Source organism: Prionailurus viverrinus, chromosome A2 (genome assembly GCF_022837055.1).
Source record: "Prionailurus viverrinus isolate Anna chromosome A2, UM_Priviv_1.0, whole genome shotgun sequence".
In the NCBI taxonomy this organism is placed as follows: Eukaryota; Metazoa; Chordata; class Mammalia; order Carnivora; family Felidae; genus Prionailurus; species Prionailurus viverrinus.
In genome coordinates, this window is record NC_062562.1 from 123,425,902 (window position 1) to 123,441,167 (window position 15,266).

General features: G+C 40.5%; 1 protein-coding gene across 4 annotated transcripts in view; it reads right to left on the reverse strand.

The window, feature by feature from the left end:
* Positions 1-15,266, reverse strand: part of PDE1C (phosphodiesterase 1C) — a 514,714-nt gene that overhangs the window by 10,865 nt on the left and 488,583 nt on the right. For 2 of the 4 annotated variants that reach the window (XM_047849292.1, XM_047849293.1), the window contains one exon: positions 7,483-7,551. In XM_047849292.1, coding sequence (XP_047705248.1) covers positions 7,483-7,551 — 69 coding nt within the window. Of the gene's footprint in view, positions 1-385; positions 558-7,482; positions 7,552-15,266 lie in introns of those variants that run through there. The other 2 variants (XM_047849290.1, XM_047849289.1) reach the window with 2 other exon arrangements.

The following is a 15,266-nucleotide window of genomic DNA, read 5'->3' on the forward strand; positions in this document are numbered from 1 at the left end:
CATAAAAGAATTACAAAAGAGCACTCACTGGAATCTTCACTCAAAACACAGGGCAGGGTCCCTCCACACTCATAGCTGGGTAATTGACCTAATCCCCAGACAGAGCACAAGTGTGCAAGAAAGGCGGTTACAGTGTGGACTATTTGACGTCTGTCTTTACCCACTAGCAATGAAACTCAAGCAAAAAGCATAGGCTTGTCTTGCCTCGCTAACTTTGAGCAAGCTACTCATCCAATTATGCCTCAGTTTCCTGATTTGTGAAATGGAGATAACATTACCAGGATCAAGTGAGGTAATACATGTTAAGAATCTAACATTGTCCCTGATATTTAATAGATGTGCAATACATACCAAAGTATTTATTGTTAAAAACCTGTGTTAGGGAGATCAGAAGTTATTTTTTGAAGTTCATCACTCAATAACTTATAATACACATAATGTTTCATCCTGGTTAAAAAAAAAAAAAAAGCATAAACTTCCTAAAATGTCTTCAGACCTCAGAGCTGGTCAGGTCTCTTCTGAGGAATCCTCCGGATGGACGTTTTATCCGTAGTCCCCTAGAATAGGACACAGACAATGTCACTGCAAGCCAGCTGGCATCTCAACACACACGCTCTTTCTACGTCAGACACAGAGATTAGAAGCTGAGCTGCGTCTATTGCCAACACTACTGTGCATGCCAGCAGCTGCACACACAAAGAAGCAATCAGCTGTCTGCATCAGCAAATGGTGACAGGACTGTACCTTTCCATCTAGGGACCACTTCAGGAAAGTGATGGGACTGAGGCACCCTGGGGAATCTGCTCAGAAGTAAGTCACTGACTAATCTCCATCATCAGCAGTCATGACTGTAAGTAGTGGTGAAGCTCCGGGCCACTCCTCCAGTGAGAGCCAACATCTCCTCAGCTCTCCATCATTTACAGCCCACCATGGAGCTTGACTGGGTTCACAAACCCCATGGGGCACAGTGGAAGTTGGCTCTAGAAAAAAATAGGCTGCAGGTGCTATTACTTTATGACACAGGAGTCACTTTGTGATAGATGTGCCAAGAATCAAGGTGATGTCCCCAGAAGAGTTTCCCAGTGCTGGAGTTTTAGGAGGACTCCTTTGATAACTTTGGAAACCACACAAGCAGTTCCTTAATGAGTTGTTCTCTGGTGGCTTCTGGATTGAAGCATGGTACCAGCAGAACTTTCTTCATATCTGAATCCTCGTATCTCCCCCCATATGTTAGAAAGAGAAAACATCAAATTTCTCTGCAATATATCTAAAATCAAGTTTTACATGGATGAAACCAAACAAAACAGTCTTGGAAGACAACCATAGATTTTTCACTTAAATTATTTAATATGTAATACTTTGAGCAGACAGAAAAGTATAGATAAAGGTATCAAATTCCCATGTATTCTCAATACAATTTAATCAACTTAACATTTTGCATATCAGTTCAAAAATGTATTTACTTTTTAAAGTTTATTTATTTTGAGAGAGAGATAGAGAGAGTGAGGGTGATGGGCAGAAAGAGGGGGAGAGATAGAACCCCAAGCAGGCTCTGTTCTGCCAACACAGAGCCCAATGTGGGGCTTGATCTACCGAACGATGAGATCATGACCTGTGCCGAAATCAAGAGTCAGACACTTAACAGACTGAGCCACCCAGGCGCCTCGGTTCAAAAATTTATTTAAAGAGATTAAATATCACAAATAGGGTTGAAGTACCTAGTACATTGTTCCATGATACTTCTCTCCCCCAACCCCCCACCACATGCAAAAAGCATCATATAGAATTGGGTATTCATTAGCCCTCTGCATATGTTCACTCAATTATTGAATTTGTGTGCATCTATTAAATATCTAATATTTTAGCTTGTTTTAAAAGATAATATAAATTGTATTAGATGGCATATGTCTTGTTGCAACTTGCTTTTCTTGTTCAATATTATGTTAAGCATTGTTCGTAACAGCAAAAAATGGAAAAAAAAAACATCAATAGGAGAATAATTAAATATCTTGTGGCTCATTTATATAATGGACTACTATATGAATATTAAAATGGATAACTTTCTTTTGTCATATGTTATCAAACTTTCTGTGGGTCTTTTTAAAGGTGTGCACTTAAAAGCAGGATAGAGCTGGATTTTGTTTTCCTTATCTAATCAGATAATCTCTTACACCATTTGCAATTATTGTTATTACTGATATTTTTGGACTTGATTCTACTACCTAATTTTGGTTTTGTTTTGAATTTGATTCTACTATCTAATTTTGCAATCATTCTTTATTCCTTGCTTCCTTTTCTTCTGCCTCCTATTAAGTTGATACATTTTTATATTCCCCTTTTTTGTTATTGTTCAGTTCCCAATTTAGATGTTACAGGCTATATCTCCACTATTTTACTAATGATACTTTGTGTTGAAAAGTTACAAAATTACAAAGTTCTGCCCAAAGACAAAATAGGTATTAGCAGTCCTTAGCTTTCTACTGAACAAACCTCCTTTCATCCATAGATTCTGTTTCTCATTTTAATACAAAAATTGGACATTTTTAGGGTCACTAGTTACTCAAATTTACCAATATGTTTTATTTACCTGTGCATACACCATTTATTCTTGTATCTCACACCTGCTTTGGGTTTGTTTTTCTTCTTATTGAAGTATATCCCTTAATCATTCTTTTAATAAAGACTGTGACTGATAAATCATGTCACTGTATATCTGAAAATTTTTTTACTTTGCCTTCACTCATAACTAATAGTTGAGCTATTTCAGCTATAGTATATTGGTTTATTTTCCCACAACACATGGTAGATACATTTTCATTGTCCTCTACTATTATGAATGCAAATTTTGCTGCTAGTTGGTTGTCATTTTATTATAGGCAAAATGCTTGCAGCCTCCTTGAATATAACCAGCTTTTCATGGCATTTAAGATTTTCTATTCTTGAGGCAATTTTGGGCAATCTCACACAATATTTTTAGATATGCATTTGGTTTTATTTAGGTATGGCAACTGAGGTGCATTTTCCACCTACATTGAATCTCTCAAACCATTTGACTATCTTCCATGCTCTTTCGTTTTTTATTGAGATATAATTCATATACCATAAAATTCATCATTCAAAGTGTATAGTTCAGTTAGCATATTCACAAGGCTGTGCAGTCATCATCAGCATCTAATTCCAAAACATTTCCATCACTACTAAAAGAAATCCCATATTCATGAGAATTCACTCCCCATTTTTCTCTCTCCCCAAGTTTCTAGCAACCCCTAATCTCCTTTCTCTTTCTACAGATAAGCCTATTCTGGATACTTCACACAAACAGAATCATATAATGTGTAGCCTTCTGTCTTCTGGCATCTACTAGCAATTTCACTTCTTTCTTTCACTTAGCAAAATGTTTCTAAGGTTCATCCATGTTGTAGAATGTATCAATACTTCAATACTTTAGTATGGCCCAATAATAATCTATTATATGGATACAGCACATTTGTTTTTTAAATTTTTTTAATGTTTATTTATTCTTGAGGGCAAGCAGGGGAGGGGCAGAGAGAGAGGGAGACACAGGATCCGAAGCAGGCTCCAGGCTCTGAGATGTCAGCACAGAGCCTGACACGGGGCTCGAACCCACGAACTGTGAGATCATGACCCGAGCCAAAGTTGGACACTTAATCAACTGAGCCACCCAGGCGGCCCAACATTTGTTTTATGTACTCATCACTTGATGAACAGTTAGTTTCTCTCCACTTTTAGCTATTATAAATAATAATGCTATGAATATTTGTGAACAAGTTTTTGTGTAGACATAGCTTTTCAGTTCTCTTGGGAATACACCTAGGCGTGGAATTGCTGTGTCATACGGTCACTGTATATTGAACTTTTTGAGAAACTACCAAGCCATTTTCCAAAGTGGCTGCACCATTTTACATTCCCACCAGCGATGTAGAAGGCTGGTAATTTCTTCACATCGTCATCAACGCTTGGTATTATTGTAGCAATTTTTGTCCATGTAGAGTCGGATCTCACTGTGGTTTTGATCTGCATTTCGCTAATGACTCATGCTGGTGAGCGTCTTTTCATGTTCATCTGTATATCTTTTTTGAAAAAATGCTTCTTTAAATCCTCTGTCCTCTGATTAATTGGGTTATTTATCTTCTTATTGTTGAGTTGTAAAAATTCTTCATATATTCTGGATACTGGACCCTTATCAGATATATGATTTTCAAATATGTTCTTCCATTCTATGGATTTTCCTTTCCACTTTCTTAATAGTGTCCCTTGAAGCACAAAAGTCCTTGGTTGGAATGAAGCTATATTATCTATTTTTTTCTTTGGGTTTTAGGTGTCATATGTAAGAAACCACTGCCTAATCCAAGGTCATAAGGGTTTATCCCTATATCTCCTTCTAAAAGTCTTACAGTTCATGTTCTTTCACTTTTGATATGGTTCCCTCTCTAAACTGTGTTTGGTATCCGGTCCTAAGGACTGACTTCCAACATTAATTCTCTTTTCATCTGTGTTGCACATTGAGTTTTTCTTTCTCTTTTTAAATTCCAGTGGCTATAAATTTGTTGGCTTTTTAAAATTTCAGATTCTGAATTGCTTCTTTTGCATATCTCTGTTCTTATTTTTTTTTCTGCACAATTTTATTTTATTGTTTTCAAGGATTATTATCCCTCTGTTTGGCTTTTTGAGTATCCTTAAACATGGTATTTTATTTTACTTTACTTTATTAGAGAAAAATGGGGGAGGGGCAGAGGGTGAGAGAGAGAGAGAGAGAGAGAGAGAGAGAGAGAGAGAGAGAGAATCTTAAGCAGGCTCCACGCTCAGTTCACAGCCTAACACACGGGGCTCAATCCCAGGACCCTGGGATCATGACCTGAGCCAAAAGCAAGAGTCAGATGCTCAACCAACTCAGCCACCCAAGCACCCTTAAACATGATATCTTAAATTGCTTGACACCAAGAGTTTATGGTAGAGGCATTTGAGTCAAGGGAGGCAACGTGGTATTCCTGAGGTAGGACAGTCGTGGGCTGGCCATCGTAATGAGTGAGGTGGAGGGTGCCTGCTGGACGTTGCATGGTTAATTATGTCAAATGTTTTGAGAACTCCAGTTCTGACCACTTGGAATTGCCAGAACTCAGAGCCCCCAACGCACAATTTAGGACAGTTCAAACTGCCAAACTGAGGCCAAAGACAAGGTGTCTGCAAAGACAAGGTGACTCATAAGCCTTGGAAAACTAGCAGGCCAGCAATGGGCCCCCAGCACAGCAGGGGGGAACCAGGTCAGCTCTGCATATTATTGTGGATGTCCAGGATGAGGTCAGAGGTGCCATGTGACCCAGGAATGATATAACCTTACAGAGAAAAGCAAACACTATCACAGCACACTGGAGTTGCTTGATTTGGAGTCGTTTCCCCCCTAATGCCTATAGTCTTAACACCACCAAAACTACAAGCAGGAACGAGATGAAAGAGGCTTTCCGAGACAACAGAGAAAGAAAGTTAGTAGAGTTAGTGCAAATCCAAATTTGAAAATGAGTCTTTTTCTGAAGGCAGTTTCTTTCTCTGCAGTCATAAATGAAACTGGACAGTTCTCATTCACACACCCAGTCTTACAGACATTAATGAGCACCCAGTGTGTGCTTGTCACCTTGAAAGGCACTGGGATAGAAAAAAAGACAGTCCCCACTCTTGGAAAGGCCGCTATCAATGAGTGAAGGCGTTTACAAGCAAATCATTGTAAGTCAGTATTAATTCTACCTAGATGATTTGGAAGGACCACCAAGAGAAATCATCCAGGAGGAGAAAAGGGTAAAGAGTGTTCTAGGCAGACTGATGGTGGCAGGAAGGTTTCAGGGCTATTCAGTGGACGCTGAGTCCTGTTTTTGGACTGGGGTAGGGAAGCTACAGAAGTTGAGGTTGAAAAAGCACGTATGTATGGATTATATTTCATCTACTCTAAGGTGCCACTGGTTGTAAAGTGAACTATTATTTCATGTACAATCAAGACAAAATGCTGCTCACTAAATTATAACACAGCATTGATTGCAAAACATTCCTATTGTAGAGGGACTAAAATGGAAGGCAATGTCCTGCTCAGAGTGGATGAAATTTGGCAATTCCCAAAAGAAGAAATATAAAAGATAAATTAACATTGGAAAACAGATTTAAAAAAAAAATAAAACAAATACAAAGTAAATGTGAAAATAATTTTTTCTAATCCAATTGGTAAAGCATTAATGTTAGCATTGGCAAGGGCATGGTAAAGGCAAACTCACCACTAAAAGTATAAAATAATATTACCTTTATGGAAATCATTTTGACAATAATATGTCAAGAACCTAAATATGTACATATTCTTTGAGCTAGTAATCCTACCTAAAGAATCTATTCTAAATCCACACTTACGGACTCAGAAGATTTGGATACAAGACTGTGAGATTATTTATAATAACAAAAATAACATAAAAGTGAAAGTTATCCATGAGTAGACACATAAATTGTGGCATAATATGAAATGTAAGTCAGTCACTGAAATATTATTTGATATTTAATAATGGGGGAAATATAATATAACAGTAAATTTTAAAAGGGAAGAAACAAATTTCTCTGTAGAATATAATTCAAATCTAGGGGGAGAAAAGCATCTAATATAGACTGGAAGGAACGGCAATCTTGGTCAACTCTAAGTGCTAGCATTATTAACATTTTTCCTTCTTAAACGTTTTATTATTTTCCAAATTTGCCAATGTCCATATTTACTTTTTATGACCTCTCCTTCCTCCCAAACAAGTTTTGCCAGATTTTACTTATAAAACTTAAATTGTGGTAGAGAATGTAAGCCTATGCATGGAGACAGAATGACCAATAGGTGTTCCTCATATTACATAGCAATTACACAGGATCATCGTGAATGCTTAAAATTTTCTGGCAAACGTTAGATGGTATCCAATACAGACCGTACAGGACTTTCATATCTCTCAATAGTGGAGATTAGCTATGAGTCAGTTCTATGCTAAATTCTCAAGCATTATTTCTAATCCTTACCATCATGCAGACAGATGAGAAACAGAGTTCCAAGAAGCTGAATAAGTGTAGTGAGCTTGCACAATTTGAACAAGGCAAGGCTGGGATTTGAACCCAAGCCTCTCACAAAGACTCACACTCCCTTCCCTGTACCATTTGGCTCTCAAAGAAGTTCTTCCATAGCCTGCCCCAATGGACATCAAGGAAGAACACGATTCTACTCTTTCCATCAGTGAGCAGGAAAGATTGTGAACCAAATATGTGCACATAATGTGCATTCCAAAAGGAACGTTACAAACGTTAATGACAGAGGCAAAGCTCTCTGATAATGTGGGTGGACTAGATAGATAAGGGACCAGATTCCCACTTTATCAACCGTCAGAATCAACTCCTGAGAAACCAGCCCTTTCTGTCCTCTGTGATTGCTAAGGTCATGGTGCTGTGCCATCTACCCACCTGGCAAGGTAAGGCGACTCACAGAGCTAGTGCTTGGGGCTGGCGAGCCGTGGGAGCGCTTCTTGGTGCCTAGAAAGAGGAAAAAAGGGGTAAGGAAAAGCAGGATTGTGGACAGACTTGTAGGACAGATAAATGCTCATCTGAAACATTATCAAATAATCCAGACATTTGGGTCTTAAAACAACGTTTGGGAGAAGGTTGGGTGAGGTTGTGGGAGCAGCACGTATTCCATGGTCCAAAAGAACCAGGAGCCTAGCCTTTACCTCTGTGCGTGTTTCCTGTCCCCAACACATCACAGAGCAGGACCACACTTTAGAACCACCAAGGAAGTTTTCTAAATACACAGTTGCCTGAGCGCCACCCCCCAGAGATTCTGTTCTCACTGTACTAGGGTGGAACTCTGGCATCAGTACGTTTAAGTCCCCCAGATGATTTTATGTGCAGGGTGGAAGACTGCTGCTGTGGAAGGGAAAGTCCTAGATTTAGAACCAAGGAATCAGGGGTTTGTCCCCAGAGACTTGACAGGCTATTGAACCTCAAACAATTAACTTGATTTTTCTGAAGCTCAGGTCTTCTGAAAAATAAGGGAAATAACAATGACATCAAAGTGTTCTGGCGAGTATGAAAGGGACCACAGTGTGTGCGCATATGCAGGAGACCATACTAATGCTCAGTTAGTGGGGTCCATGGGCTCCCTGCAGCTGGCATCAAAACTCCCACCAGGATGGGGCACCTGGGTGGCTCAGTTAAGCATGAGACTCTTGATTTCAACTCAGGTCATGATCTCATGGACTGTGGGTTTGGGCCCTGCATCGGCCCCGAGTTGATAGTGCAGAGCTTGCTTGGGAATCTCTCTCCCTCTCTCTCTGTCCCTCCTCTGCTCCTATGCTCTCTCTCTCAAAATAAATAAATAACAACAACAACAACCAAAACATCCCACTAGGAAAGGGATTATCTATCTTCGTTCATATGAACAGTTTCGTGGGCCACGAGGGAATGACAAGGCAGACCCCAGAGTGAGGATCAGGAAGGAGAGAGAAAACAAAGGGAGGGCTGAGTGGTTGTGCAAAAGAACATTCACATAAACATACAAATAAGTATGTGTGTGTGTGAGTGTATACACACACAAGTATATATATTTTTTATTATATTTACGCATATGCACACAGACATGCATGGGTATACACATTCACATATATTGTGTATACAAATGTTATTTATCCACTCATTCATCTCTTTCTTTATTTTGTCATCCAGAGTGGGGCAAAAGAGGCCTGGACATCAGAATCCAGCAACACGGCAGACGCCTGGAGTCTGAGCTGGCAGATGTGCGGAGAGAATCCTTAAACAGAAGATATACATGATCCACTGTCATTTCTGTTACAAGTCCCCTGAACCTACTCCAACTTTCTGTAACATCTACGTTACACGCAGAGGCCTGATGTGTACGGAGGTTGTGTTCATTGAGAAATCACTGTCTGACAGTCAACACAGTTGACTTCTCATCAGAGGAAGCAGGAACTTGGGGCTGGAAGTGAGCGGGGAAACTCCCTCCACCCCCGAATCGCAGGTGAGATGTGGAGAAATACACTTGGGATAGTGTCTGAGAAGTTTCATTTTAGTCTTACAGGCTAGGGTACCACCCTGATATTCTGTGTTATTGTTATTGTTATTACTGGCAATGGTAGGGGCAGTAGTGTTAACAGGAGGAGAAGAAGCAACAGGAAAAACAGAAAACACAAACGAATCCAAATACCTCAGGGCCACAGAAACGGTTAATTTGCAGGAGGTGAGAGAAGCTACATCGGGCAGAACTTTACGTCCCTGTGGTTCAGGTCTCATATGTGCCCTGAATATCAGAGTTGGCAGGGAATGCAGAGGGCCCAATCCTAGCTCTGAGGGTGATTCAGAATTCCCTGAGGTGATTTCTATAAATGTGGCATCCAGGGCCCTTTCCTGAGCCTACTAAAGTGAAATACCCAAGGAATGGAGCTAGATGTCTGCAAATCAACAAGTTGCCCAGGTGGGTCTAATGACCACTGGTAGCATGAGGTGTCACAGACACCCCGAGGTGAAAAGCCCAAAGTGAAACTCTGGGTCAGGACCAGGGCTGCCTCATTGCACAACTCCAGGGGGTGCCCTTCACAATGCATCCTACGCAAAGAATGGTGGGCCTGTGCGTGGCAAGTCAGCTCTGATCAGGGGTGCTACCAGGATGCAAATCCATGCCTCTAACCTTCTTGTCCAGAGCTACTTCTGGTCCACCAGAAATGCCTCTGTGTCCCACTGATCTGCATCTACACCGGGGCGCCAATGACTCAAAGCATTTATCCCTCCACTCACAAAACACCTTACTTGTCTCACTGTCCCCTCTACCGTAGGGCTTACAACAGCGGCACAAGGCTGTAGGAGTGGGCTGTCCTGTGCCTAGAAGGAGGTTTAGCAGCATCCCTGGCCTCTACCACTAGGTGTCAGTAGCACCTCCCTATTGAGATCTTCAAAAATGGCCTCCTGACAATGACAAATGTTCCCTAGGAGCAAAATTGCCCTCAGGTGAGAACCATTGCTTTAGGATGGAGACTGGGTTCGGGGTTTTTTATTCAGAGTGGTAATTCACAATTTGACCGCTTGGTCATTAATAATAGTCGCTGTTGCACATCAAGTGGTTACTACGTTCTAGGTACCATATTAGCTATAAATAATTAAATGTACATTAGTTATCTTTTCTGATAGTAACTCTCTGATGATAAAATAATTCCTGTTTTATGGAATTATGGAATTTGGAGACAAAAGCTTTTGCACAAAGCTACTGAGTGGGGCAATATTTAAGCCAAGATCCTTCAGAGTTCAAACCTAGAGACACTTTTCCCTGTGACTCTTGCTGTTTTTTGACTAACTCAATATCCAGGCTCCCTTCAAGTGCAGTCATACTAAATTTGCCTCAGGATAAGAAAAACCTAAACAATTATTTTAACAAAAAGGAAAAACAAAACGAGATTTTCAGGCCCAACCAAGCACTGGTGAGCCAGCATTTCCAGAAGGGCTTGGAAGTTTCACAACTGCCCCAGGTGATTCTGATCATCACGCAGGCTTGGAAAACTTTCTGCAATAGAAATTTCCTTGTTGTTGTCTTACTACTGGAAAATACGGCACTCTGCTTTCCATGGCTACTCTTGTGAACTTGAGAGATCAAACATAATGTTGCCTATGCGAGCCCTTGAAAACCTGCAAGGCACTGAATGACAAGCCTTCAGTGTTATTACCTGTAGAAACATTCGCTAGTACTAGGTGATTTCATACAAATGCTTGGTGCAATTAAAAGAAAAATGACTCACTGTGATTTTTTTGAAACCCTGCAGTTTGGTGGCTTTTCCTTGGGACAGGTTTTCATCCCCTTGGTATGGTCTTTGCAGACACTGAGTGACATGGGGACCTCTGGGAGCCTTGGGTCAGTGGAAAAGTGGAACCACAAGCCCTCTAGACATGGAGTTATTTTTTCTGTTTGCTGGATGAAATGCCCAATGTACCAGGAAAAGGGAGCAATCATCCACATCTCTCCTAATCATAAGTCACAAACAGGTAGCATGTGGAGACACATAAAATAAACCTGTTTGTGATTTCTCCCACCCTTTAGATGGCATCATGGACTATTGTGGGTGGTTAAGTTCTGAGTCAACCCCCCACTGGCTCCCCGTAAACTGGGGTTGTATTCCTGAAATCATTTTCCATCCCAGAGCCACCAAACTTACCTATCACTTTACTCACAGTGCCATTTGTGGGAATAATACTCAACTCATGTAAGTTTCATTTTCTAAAACCCCACCCCTCCTTTGCTCCAGTTGCCAGAGAAAACACCAGAAACTGAGCTGGAAGATCTAGGTCCGGATCAGCTTCCAAATTGTGCCCTACTGCTCCATGCCAGCAGAACACCTTGGGACACATATAACTCTAGGATTTATCGTAGAAATCTACTTGGGAATGACGCTCTGTGAGTGATTCAGAATTCACTCTGTCAGAGCTTTTCCATCCTGGCTACACATTAGGATCACCTGGGGAGTTGTAAAGAGAATATGCTAAAACCCAGGCACTTCCCCCAGAAATACTGTTCAATCGGCCTGGGGTGGAGCCCAAGCCTGGGCAATTTTCAAGTTCCCAGCTGAGCCCGCTCTACAGCAGGGAATGAGAAGCACACACTCAGTGAATACGTATAGAAGATATTTCTTTCGGCCATCAGACGAAGCGTTCATTCTTCTGAACAACTGGTGTGCTTTATCCTCAAGGATGATGGGAATCTTGTAAATGGCTTCTTTTCATTTTTATTTAGGTTTCCAGGAAACTCAGATCCAATTTATGAAATAACGCTGGGAACTGGGGAGGCCTCTTCAGCCTGCATGACTGCTTACTAACATTTGTCCTGGTTTGTTCCAACTACACTAGCTACTTTTTGCCTCTGGTTTTAGTTTGCTTTCTTAATGTCTTAAAAACAAATTGATTAATGATTTTAGAATTCCAAAATATTTTATAAATGAAGTAGGTAAAATGAAAACATGAATAATCAACCACATCAGGGCTGACATCGCCAAGCTTTATGTTCCTCATCTCTAAAAACTTAAAACCATCGATTTCAAGATATAATTGTGGGGATCAAGTAACGGTGCACATATGGAAGTACTTAGCAAACTGCGCAGTGTGATATAGGGTTTATTATTAGTTTATGCTCGAAAGAAAGGGGTGTGTGCTTGAGTGTGTGTAAAGTAGCTAATATGTCATCTTTGGAAGATAAGCATTTTAAGGTCACAGATTACACTGTCCTTGACCCACGGCATGTGAATGTTCAAAGAGTAAACAACCCAATCAGTCAGCTCGGGGCAGAAATGTCATCACTGCAGCTTGTGTGACTGGAAGGATCTTTTGACAAACGAATAGCTTTCAGATATTTCAAATTAATGTCCTTCGTTGGTTCAGCTAATGGGCAACGAATCCAATTCATCAAGAGTCTGGAGAAGAAGACACTGATGGAAGTGACACCCAACCTTGGGGCAGATACACACACCTAAGACTCAGGACAAGAGGTTAGCAGTAAACCCCAGTGATAGGCAACTTGATGTTGAACAAACAATTCCCCTTCTGCAAAATAGAGTGAGCACCGCCAAGCCCGCTGGGAAGGGGTGTTTTAAGAGCCCTTGAGATCAAGTGTCATCATTAGTAATGGTGCAACAACAACAATGTTGTTACAACACAAGCAGATGGATCCCACAGGCAGAGGTGGGTGCTGAAAACGGAAGTAGGAAAAGTGTCTATCAACCTACAGGGCATTTTCAATCCCTTTCTTTTAGCATTTTACAATATCTGCCTTTGTGATACGCACAACCTTTGATCTCTATTGCTAAGCACATCCACCAACACCTTCTCTGTGTTTCATCCGGGGTGTGGCAGAGGGCAGCAAGCCGTTGCCTGATGCCTCAGAATAGATCACCATTTTTGCCTCTTCCCATCCTTGACAAAAGCATCAAGAGAAGCCCACGTTCTGCTCAGGGCTGTGGCATCACTGAAGGAGGCTGCATTGCTTCCAACCCACCCATACCTCCCAAAGAGTTGTCTTCCAACAGCGTATAAATTAGGGCTGCACAGTCACAGTTAAATAACCCTTTTCCTCCCCCCTACAACCACCATTGGTACAATGCCTTCTTTGTAACTTGATCTCTGTTTATCACAAAGATCAATGCCCCAAAACACAAGAGCTACTCAGATACGCAACACTGTATGCTATTTAAATACGGCTGTTTTAATATTTGAATGTGCCTTGGAATTGGGCCTGCAAATGACGAGTCAAACAAACGTTCATAACCCTTGACCCAGTAACTATACATCGAGGAATTCATCCAATGGAGATATTCAAAAATGCTATAAAGCCTAGGAACAAAGAACTCCATTGCCACGTTGTTTACAATTGCCAAAAAAATAAATAAAAACAGGTAACTTAATTGTCCCACAGCAGAGAGTCGGTTAGGTAAACTGGACTAAGCCATGAAATGAAATATTCTGTTGCCATTGAAATCACATTAACAAAGAGCGTTTTTTAAATGGGACAATGCTGATAATCCAATGTTATGTGAACAAGCCATAATACAAAAGTAAACATACTGCACTCCATGGCCTCGATTGGGTAAAACACAATAGCAAAAACCAGAAGGCATTGAGGAAGGAAGTGACAGTGAATAATTTTTGGATAGGGCATTACAAGTGAATTTCATTTCATTATACTTTTCTATATTTTTTAAAATGAGTAAAGTCTGCGTTTGCTTTCAGAAAAAAAAAATTTTAAAATACGTTTCAATGCACAGCAAACACAGCCACTTTGGATAAACATCATAGCCTCCTTTGTTAAAGTAATAATCCAGTGGAGTTACTATGCAGGAACAATACACAGAGGTGGCCCAGATAAGAGGGTGGTGTCTGTGTAATATCCTCGCCACCAGGAAAGTCCCTCTTAGTGGCTGGTTTGAAGGAGGTAGGCTCAGTGACATCCTGTATGTAAACCACTAGTATGCCCACAAACAGGGGTAATGACTATTCCCTAGTCAGGCTCCTGCTGTTCACTGCTGCAGAAAAAGAAAATATTGCCAGGTAGGCCTTTCAAGAGAAAAGAAAAGGAAAAAAAAGTCAGGAATTTGAAATCTGGCATCACAGGATTGGAAAACCATGCCATCATATCCAGAAGAAAACTGAACATATGGAAGCCAGCTTAATTCCATGAATGCTGACATTTCTTATGCCCTGAGGAGCTTCTGATAACCATCCACCTCACCTCTCAAAAAAGATTATGAGATGTGATGCACTGTGTATATCTTCCAATGGGCAGGCAAAGGCACTTGGTACCTAGGTGTTATGTGGTGTTTGGAAGGATACAAAAGAGACAGATGGTTGAGTGAGTTTGGACAACCCCATATCTGGGACAGAACACAGACAACAGCAAGAAAACATTAAAAGAAAGAAAAAACAGCATTTCAGTTTTCAAATTCCAACTGAGAGATGAACTCATTGTTTTTATTTGGTAATCGGAAGAACATACAAGTACTTATTCATTACTAGATGATGGGGGAAATTATACATTGACAGACTGTTGGCCTCATCCATGAAATAAAGATTTACAATAAACACATCTTTAATTTATTGAGAGCAGTTTACTATTTCTGTTTTACATGAATCTTTACGAATTATTTTTGCATTTGGAGATGTGATGCTATGGCATTTGAATAGTTTGTTTTAGTACAAACCAGCATCATAGGGAATAAAACACTCTTCTTCAGAATGGATGACCATTCTCTTGCCCTATGATATACAAATGCAAATCACAACCAGCATTTTATCTGCTAGAAACATATTTTACATTATGGAAGTACATTCTATCACTGCCATAAAATAAAGACAGGTCCATGTTACCATCTTCCCTTTTGAAAGAGCATTCTCAGGACATATCCAGAAATCTCTTCCTCAACCCTCCAAAGAACTACTTATTTGACATGATTTGGATGGAGGTTTGGGGTTTTGGTTCTGCGTGCCTCCCTCTTTTGAGTCTTTTTAGACATTCTTGGTATTAATCTAGACATCTCCCACAAATCCAGCTGAACAGCAGCAAAATCTAAGGCTAAGGAGATGAGCTGAGTTATGCATTCACATATGGCCAGTGCCCATATCAGGAGAGGATCTACTCACAGTGAGGGCATGGCATCCTAAGGAGAAAAACCCTGTGAGAGCAAAGTGTGCTCTACACTGAGGGAAGA